The sequence below is a fragment of the Pistacia vera genome, unplaced genomic scaffold (assembly GCF_008641045.1).
Source record: "Pistacia vera cultivar Batoury unplaced genomic scaffold, PisVer_v2 Contig214, whole genome shotgun sequence".
In the NCBI taxonomy this organism is placed as follows: domain Eukaryota; kingdom Viridiplantae; phylum Streptophyta; class Magnoliopsida; order Sapindales; family Anacardiaceae; genus Pistacia; species Pistacia vera.
The window spans coordinates 274708-284392 of record NW_022196018.1 but is presented as its reverse complement, the minus strand read 5'-3'; the positions used below and the strand labels follow the sequence as shown (position 1 = coordinate 284392).

General features: G+C 35.9%; 1 protein-coding gene across 3 annotated transcripts; it reads right to left on the bottom strand.

The window, feature by feature from the left end:
* Positions 1 to 206: 206 nt before the first annotated feature.
* LOC116129845 (phosphatidate phosphatase PAH2) lies at positions 207 to 8894 on the bottom strand. 3 transcript variants are annotated; one of them, XM_031415575.1, is made up of 12 exons: positions 6907 to 8894; positions 5845 to 6697; positions 4965 to 5272; positions 4763 to 4836; positions 3535 to 3619; positions 3176 to 3262; positions 2975 to 3047; positions 2298 to 2341; positions 1633 to 1761; positions 1428 to 1526; positions 863 to 1001; positions 207 to 525 (listed from the first exon to the last, which is right to left on the bottom strand). In XM_031415575.1, exons 1-11 carry the CDS (start codon positions 8197 to 8199, stop codon positions 945 to 947), a joined length of 3102 nt encoding a protein of 1033 aa, XP_031271435.1. In that variant the 5' UTR covers positions 8200 to 8894; the 3' UTR covers positions 207 to 525; positions 863 to 944. The 3 variants fall into 3 exon arrangements, with proteins under 3 accessions (XP_031271435.1, XP_031271433.1, XP_031271432.1); XM_031415573.1 differs by having other exon boundaries at positions 207 to 347; positions 4965 to 5545; positions 6907 to 8893; XM_031415572.1 differs by having other exon boundaries at positions 4965 to 5545; positions 6907 to 8890.
* Positions 8895 to 9685: the final 791 nt, after the last annotated feature.

Below are 9685 nucleotides of genomic sequence, written 5' to 3'. Positions count from 1 at the left end.
CCCAATGTAAAGTTAGTTTGTGGACTTTTCTTGTAATCAAGAACTTGTGTTATGTCAGCGCCCTTTATAATTTCCAGGCCCAATATTCTATTGATCCATATTCCATATTAAATTAAGCATTGCTACAGTACAAGTTTTGTAAATAATTTTACCAGTAAAATAAACTGATGAAGATCAGATGGGAGGATTAACAACCTTGTAAAGAGTTGGGGAGAAGCACTTGACTGTGAGAAATTTTCATTTGTCTGAAAAGATAAGACTGCACTGTACATTAATGTTTTTCCAACATCACTCTTTCTCTTTGAGAATTCCAACTTCCAAGATTCTTACAACACGCAAAACTGCTCCTGAGGTGATAACATGAACATAGCGTAAACCTTGTAAATTTAATTGATTTTGAAGCAGGACATAGATGTGATGGATCTAACTCTAACTAATGATCTTCGGCCTACTAATAAATCAACCAGTCCAACAGAGCCAACAAATGCTGTGGAACTCTTGCCATCATCTTGGCCAGAATTAGCCCTGTAATTTGTCAAAATAAATAAAACTACAAGCTTTAGTTCTCTGGGAAAAGGTTTGTAGGTTTAAGACAAAATGCAAAATGACAACCTCAAATACAATTTACTTTTCAAACTGGTTCTGGAAATGTAAAACATGACTAGTTTTGGACACTATATTTCCCATTTTATCAAGAGAAAATTCTCCACAAAATTATCTATTTTAAATTTTAATCTTACAAGTGCGTGCTATGTTAGCAGCTTCAAGTATAGAAGTGTCAATAAAATGATTAACCTTCATACGACAATCTAAACTTCCATCTTGGGTTTTGGATGAAAAAAGCTTAGTTAAAAGAAGATACCTGAAAAGTTCCAGAACCAGCATGGGCGACGACCATACATCTCGGTTTCCAGAGTCAAGCAACATTTTACTAGCTGACACCTTCAAACATCAACATCAGGAGGAGGTAGTCTCCAGAAATTCCATGAATTAAAATCCTCCTGCAACCAATAAAAATAGGAAGTGAAGAGCACGAAAATTAAGCATTCCACAAAATATCAACTTCAACTGAAAACTCAGAATTCAGATAATTTGTATGAGAATGGGATATGTAAAGTTGCTCAAGTTGATATCAGATAAAGAATGAATAATGAGTATAACTATACGTGAAGGATATATAATCTAGGATGTATGGCCAAAAAATGAGGATTACCATCTCACAATACATATATAAAGAAAAGAAGGCCCAGTTTTTCTTGCTCACCAATGTTTAGGTTGTCAAATAAAAATTTCTTGAAGCATGAAGTAAAAAGTAAAACAGCACCAAGTGAACTAAAATAGATCTCTGACTTGGGCATATATTTTTAAATTCTTTAAAAACAACACCTGAGCTATTACAAGCTTAGAATTGAGAGTCAAAAACAAACCTGCTCAGACGAGGTCGTAGAAGGAAACATGCCATGAACAAGAGCATGAAGTGAACTATATGATTTTGTGTCAACACGTCGGCTTACAGCAACCTCACCCTGCAAAATGGGAACCATCAGAAAGAAAATTTGGAATGAAGTTGGCAACTAAGGGCCAAAGTCATTAATACTTTGCCGTCTTTTAAGCATGGAAGCTTTAAATTACCTTGGGGTTAATAATAAAGATTTTTCCTTTAGGGATTCCAACCTTAAGGTAGCTGATTTCATCAGTGTTTCTGTTCCCAAAACCAGCATAGAATGGATTGCAATCAGAAGGAAACAATGCTCTGATATCCTGGTAAGTAACAGAAAAAATTTGAAAGACACATCATTTAGAAACTACTCGATCACATAGAAGATTGTATTAGTTAGCAGTCGTTTAAACTTGCCAAGACTCAAGGAAGGACAGCTAATAGTGATATCAAATTCTCTTTCTGCATACATCTAAAACAAAATTTAGGCAAGAGGTTACAAAATTTCTGTTACTTAAGCAAACAATGTCAAGATCAGATTCAGCATAAGTATCGCATAAAATAATACTTGAAACAAGTTATGATATTTATGATTTATAAGTAATAATCAACAATAGACTAGGTTTACCATGTAAAGTGAAAAGGAACCAACACAGCACAGTGAATTTATTACAAATCTTACCCAGAATACAAGGGATTCAGTTGGTTCAGCTTGTGTTTGTAGCTAAGAAAAGAAGTCTACCATAAGCAGAAACTTCAGATGCATGAATACTCTCATAACAACAGATATAAGAGTGGAGACTCTTTACAGTTTACACATTGAATATGAACAAACAGATGTAAGACCAAGGAAACTAACCTCTAAGCATGAGATCTTGAATTCATGAGGAGCTCGTCTTATAACTGAAAAAAAAAAAATAGGACACTTCAGTCCTCGTTTTATGATTTAACAAGGAGCTTTGACAATAAAATTCAAGTTCCCAACAAATTAACGAGCTTAGCCATCAATTGAAGCCAACCATCCTTCTATATTAACCATCAATTGAAGCCAACCATCCTTCTATATTAACTTAAATATCAAATTGTTGAAATGTAAAATAGGAAATAGAATTATTCTCTTTGTAATATAGGAAATAGAATTATTCTCTTTGTAATATAGGAAATAGAATTATAATAGGAATAGGAAATAGAATTATAATAGGAATGTAACAATTTACTTCCTAGATTGGTTTTTTATTTTTGCTATAAATTCATTGTACATTTCATTATGAAAATACAAGAAAATATTTCTCCACACAAATGATTCTAGAGATTTCAAATCATGCACCAAACAAAATCAGATATGTTAAAAGATTTTAATTTTTTTTAACATGAGAGTAATTTCATCAGTAAATGAATGAAAAATTTGTGCGAATAAATAAACCAAAAGGATGAATGAGATACAAGAAAATTAAATAGAAAATATTCTAATTATAAAGGAAGTTCTGCACAATCCAAAATAGAAGTAAACAAAACAATATAGAAAAGACTAGTTACCTTCTCGAAATAGAGATGGAAAAACCCCATCAGGTGAAATAACAACAGGCCCATCAGGTAAAGCCTTCCCATCCTGGATATATAAGAACATAAATTTGTTATACTAGGAAAAAAAAAAAAAAAAAAAACTTAAAAACCTTGATTTCTTATTTCATAAAAATGAATATGAGAACTTCTAAGTAACAATTGTTTATATTTCACCTGCTTGAGGTTGAATAAAAATTGTCTAGTATGATAGGCTTGAGAGATTGCACGCGCACTAAGAAAAAGCAGTTGATACCCGTTTTCCTGCAAAACACAGAGTCCATTTAAGATACCCTGATGTTGTCCCTACCCATGAGTCACAGTGTAAGGATGTGGAACCTTTTGGTGCTCTAAAACTCCTAGACATAAGGCATTTCCTAGCTGATAAAATGAATGCAAATGGATAAACCTAAGGCTTGAGATGTTGCCACCGATTAATTTTCATGGTTTGCACCCACCAGTTTCTTCATGAGCGGTGAAGAGTGACTGACTATAGAGTGCTATCAAATCATTGAGAAGCTGAAAATATAACAAACCTTAATAGCTGAAAATAAATGTGTAACGCCTGTTTGTGACCAATCCATCCCAACCATAGGCATGAACTGACCTAGAACATCTGATCTGCAGTAAAAATATGAAAGGATATGTGAATCAATCAGGAGAATGAATAACCCTTAGCTAAGCAAGTCTTAAAGAAAAGAATAGATCACAATGAAAACCAATAGCAATAATTGCTAGAAGCAAAAAGGAGTTACGTGATGCAAGCTAACTTCAGTACCTAGTGAACCAAGAGTAGAACCATGGATGGGGAGAATTAATTCGGAAAAAGAAAAGGACATTAGCAGGTTCTACGAGTTTACAATTTAGGTCCCAAGAAGTTCAAAATAGTACTCGATCTATCAACCAGCTAATGCTAAGGCCATGTACACTATGAGCAAAAAAGTGATAAGAAGCTGGGAAGAAAAATCACCTCTATGAACCTTCTAAACAACGTCAACATCCAATGCACTGGCAGTTAGAAATCCAAGTTGGGATAATTCTTTCTTGGGCTATGAAATTACTTAAGGTTTTAGAACAGTCAAGAGTTTTACTTGTCTGGTTATAAGGACATCAGAGCATGCAACCAAAACACCCCATCATTATTCACCAACTTATCTCACCCAGTAAATTGAATTATTTACTTTGCTTCCTATTAAGGGAGTAATGCTAGATCTAGACCAATAACAGTCCTCTTCAACTCCCTTAATATGAAAGCCTGTCTCAAACCAAGACTTGGCCTACTGCCATTAGACATTAAAATTTATGCTGGGTGGCGTATTCAAGTTTTCTTGGGATATATTTTCATATTTATTGCTTTTAAAGTGGAATAATTATTTGCGTATACATTTAGCATACATATTTTCAAGAAATTAGATTCTTCTTTTTTTCTCCTCTCCTGATGACTCACTGGAGATTTAAGGGTGTATTATCCAGCCCACCAGATAATTCTCCTCTCAGGTGAAGTGAAACTGTTGCTCATCTTTTGAAAGGGGAACAGGTAGCACTCAGTACAGAGGCCGTGATAACTAGTTTCCAATTCTTTTTAGGTTACTAATCTATACAACCATATTTTAGTTGTAAATACTGCTAGGCAATTCTCTTATTGATTTAAATAATATCAAAATGAAGTAAAACATGAACCTGAAAGTTTTAGTCCTTTAAAATAAAGTGAGAAACAAAACTCTTTTGCATTATGATGAAAAAATAAAAATAAAAAAACCTTACTTTGTAATTGTTCCATCCACATCTGAGATTACTATCCGAGTGTTCCATTTCCACAAATAAATTCTGGCATCAACCTGTAGAGTAATGCAATTTAAGGTGGGCGGCAAATGAAAGAATGAAAAACAGAAAACAATAAGTAAAGAAAAATTCAATCTAAAATTGCTATGCACCAGTAAACAAGAAAAATGAAAAAAAAAAAGACCTCTTGCTCCCCTAGCATTGCAGTGGAGAATGTGAAAGTAACAGTGTTCCTCCCTTCCTTCAGATTCAGAGATGCCAGCTGCTCGGAAGTTGGAGTGATTGCCCTAACCATCTTCTTTGCCATCTTGGGTTTAAACACATTATTAGCTTCATTCAAGCCATCAATGCTCTCTGAAGCGACCTCAGCATCAGAACTTTTAGTATCACTTTGGGCTGGTTGTGTAGCCTTCCTGGATTTTGATCTTCTAAGAGAAAAAGGCCAAAGCCTCCAGCTTCCACCAGGGGAAACAATGGATTTTGAAGGATCCCCTACAAGAGATTTCTCAACTCGGTCAACCGGTATCATGCCTTTTGGCTCATTAATTTCTTTAATTCCAAATGCAACCATCCCCAAGACAAATGGAGCAGCCACATCCCATGGGAAGTAATGGCCACCAATTCTGACAACAAGCCTATCATTCTTCAAAACAGCAGGACCTGGAGAAGTAAATTTCTCTATATCTACTTTTTCAGCATCAAATGCCTGAGAAGCAGCATTAGCACCCATTCCTTCCCATAACAAGTGTTTGCAAAGAGATACCTCTGCATAAAGCACAATGCATGTGACTTTCTAGATATTTTCAGCAAAAAACTTGCAAACCAGAAACAAATGAAATTATTCCATTTGTTCTGGGAGAGCAACTATAGGAATTCTACACACCTACAGCAAAGACTCACTAGCAGAGGGAGGCAATGAAAACAACTTAATTATAATCTGTTGAATATTATAATTGAAATTTAAAAGTAAATGGAACAATTTCATTTCATTGCACAGTCCAAATGCAAAGAAAATTACAATATGAAAATGTAAATAAGATGAATGCATCTTGAAGTTCTCTTACCAACTGTAGGACTGGAAAGAGCACTTTTGAGCTCTTGACTATTGTCAATATTAGGCTGTTCTTGTGCCAGTTGTTGTTCTTTGTCAGCATCTGACTTTATGCAGCTAGAATCGTTTTCCTTGAGCAATGTCCAGTTCAAGGGTTCAGAATTTAAGTCCAACGAATGGCTAACAGGAAAATGATAAGCATCCGCACTCAAGTCACTAGTAGGATACCACATATTTGGCAATGACTCTGCCAGTCGCCCAAGTTCTTCAACAGCCTTATGACTTCCAGGAACACTAATGGGACTTGACATTACTCTTAATTTCTCCATTGAGTTTTCAAGATCAGTCGATGGGTTGTATTGAGCAAACATATCTGAAGAAGAATAAGACTCATCGTTTGCATCGACTAACCCATTGACTGCTTTGATGCCTTCACCACTATAGGCTAGATGATTATCTTTTTTTAAACAAGCTGGAGAACTTGAATCAACACAATGAACCTCGTTGAATTTGAATTCATCAAGGTCACTGAAAAGGAATTGTTCTTCCTCTAAACTCGCCAGTGGTGAATCACTTCCTGCTTTATCCATGACAATGTCACTATAATTTCTTTTGGAATCACCAATACCCAAAGACTGATGAACATCATCTGTAATATTTAACCCATCCTGAACCTCAGAACTGACATTTAGAGTGGCGCAAATATTCTGTGAGTCTACTTCTTTGGTTGAACAGAGTGCTGGGTCAGCACAGACCATGTCAGGATAAGATTCTGGCATTATTATCGGGTTTGCAACGTCCGTATCAGAAACCTCTGCCAGTTCTTTCTTCAGATCAATATGCTTTGCTTGCTTGACATCAGTATCCTGACAAGAGCTACTAATAACTCAGTCACAAAAAAAAGCAAGAAGGACTGGACTACCCATTTTTCACCCCTTCCCCCCGCCTACAGTTATATGCATCATCTCAAAAATTATTGAGTTATTGAATAAGTATAACGATCACTATACTTTCACATATATTAAATTGTAATGTTCTTTTGCAACTAATAGTAAAGATCATGGTAGAGATTTACCTTCAATAGTAGCTCAGTTGTCACATGTACAGTCTCGACAGGAACATGGACTTCCCCACATCCTCCACTGGTAAGGTACAGTGTTTCTTGAGCCTGATTATTTGAATTATCCAACCCAATTATTGAGCTCTCTGATGTTTCACAGTATACAAAGGATTGAACTCTGTCTGATCCACTCTCGTCAGAAACTCTACAACCTGGACTAATAGGATCCTCTTCATCACAAGCCTGTTCTTCATCAGTTAGCTTTCGATGACATTCTTCAAGCTCACATTCAATTAGTGAAACTGGGCAGGCCTGGTCAGCATTCCCTACACCAAAATCGTCAGCTGCTCTTAATATTTCAGATACTATTACACAATCTGCTTCCACGGTACTTTCACCAAATAAGGAAGTTTCAACAACTTGTTCCATGGTTTCAACACATGATGCTTTTATGCTAGCTTCCACAGTAGAAGTCTCCAGGTTCTCAGAGCTAGAGAAAGGACATCCATCCATTTGCTCTATTAAAGAAATAGTTTCCCTGTCTGATACAGAATCATCAGTCCTGTTCTTCCTATCGTCATTCACAGATGATTCCACCTGGATTTCATCATCTTTTACCTCTATATGTTCAACCACTTTATCATCCAAAACATCATCAGCAGAAAACCGGGAAGCATTATCTTTCCTGCACTTACTAGAGGCCAAATTGGTAGACCACTTCACCTCCAATAGATCAGCTGCAATCTCAGCACGTTCCAATGAACTTAGCCTTGACATGCTAGCATCGCCTTCTCCCTCCTTATAGCCATTATCCTTCATAGACCTCCGTCCAAGAACAAACCCGAGCAACCTTGCCCGGCGAGAACCAGACCTAGCCACAACCTTCTTATTACTAGCATCAATCTGGTCAGCTGAATTCACCTCATCAGCATCATAATTGCAACTTTTGGACTTCATTGACCTCCTATTACTATTAGATTGCCAATCCGTTTCATCACTGGAAGACGAAGGATATAGTACATATTCTCCTTCTTCAACATCTACCTCCTTGAGAAAGTAAGCTTCCCCTTTATGATCAAGATACATGTGGAAATCAGCTTCAACTCCATTAACACTAATAGTAACAACCTTCTCTTTTGTCTTCAAAACCCCCTGAAATTTTCCAAACTTGACATACCAAGGCGATGATTTGAAGCTCCCATCTGGTTGTTCCACCACTATTATATCCACAGCTCCACCAAATGGATGAAAAGGCCCAGACACCGTGTACACGCCCCGCGAGATATAGCTCCCTATTCTCCTATACATCCTCTTATTTGCCGATTTCTCAACCACACCTTTTAAAACAATCTCAATAATTAATTACTCAATCATAGTTTAAATTGAACAACCTGAGCGATCCATCGTCTGAGGACGCTTTATTATTTCCACTAATTTCAATTCGTATATCACCCAGATCAACAAAAACCTCAAAATCAGAGCATAATCAACAAACCCAGTTGATCACAAGTCAGAATAATAACATACAAAATAATATACCACAGAATGAGAAGAAAAATAAAAAATTAAAGACTGTCGAAATTCATAAGCTGTTGAATACTGAAAAAGATTAATCAAAGACCAAACCCAGCTCAAAGACAACCCAAATGAGGAGAACTTATAACCAAACAAATTGAATTAAAAACCAACCGCCGAGAGGAAGAGCAGTTGGTGTAATACAGCATATTCGCATTTAATAATACGAATGTGCCAAATTAACAATCATTAAATTCCAAGAGATAAAAGGACAACACATTTTTATTTTTACTCTTATTTTATAAACATAAAACAACAAAAACTACTCTATTAATAATTAATAAAAGTGATAAAATGGAAGAAATAAATTGAAGTGGAGATGGAGGCAATGGTGACGATAGTTAGGCGATCTCGACAGTGAGAACTTCTGGTGGTTTCTTGTAAATGAAATGAATATGATAGATTTTCCATGATGAAATGGTGACACGTCAGCAGGGAGAAAATGTATGTACGTGAAGAGGATGGGGCCAGAACAAGGTCCTAGGTAGTGCCAGGTCACAAGTCTTGTGTTCAGTTTATCTTAGCGGTGTTGGGACCAAACTGCTAGTTGGGTAAGTGCGAAAACTGTCTTCTCTAACCAACAGGTTTCAGGTTCTCCTGGCCCTGCTACAAGTTTATTACACCAATATAAATCAGTTTGCTTATCTAAGTGCGAAAAACTGGAAGATTTTAGGACCTATATATACATATATGATATAACAATACTTTTAAGAAATTAAAAAGAGAATCAGCATATCACCTCAGTATCATACAATAATTTGGACTGTTACTTGTTAGATCCAATCTACGGCTAGCTTTAACTTTAAGGCGCGATTATGTAAGGTTTGTTAAATAGCTTCTGTCAAATGAATTCAGCACGGACTTTGTGAATGATAATACGTTTGGTTGTAAAAGAAGCAGATGACATGTCGTCTATATCTACCTAGACCTTTTAAATATTTCAGTGCACCTGTCGTTTTATTGATGTATTCCATATAAATTAATGGGGTGATCCGGTGTATCCAGGAGAATATTTTGTTAATTCAAAATTGGTTCCCCCTTAGCACTTCGTCTTCGGAGCCAGAACACTACGTAGTCCGAAATACAATCACCTTAATTCATAAAATATATTATGTCGTTCTCTAATATCATGCATGACATGTGATGTTCATATGAGAAAGGTATTTTGATTCAGTAAAAAAAAGTGCTTTAACAAGTGCATCTAGAAGCTTGTTAAATA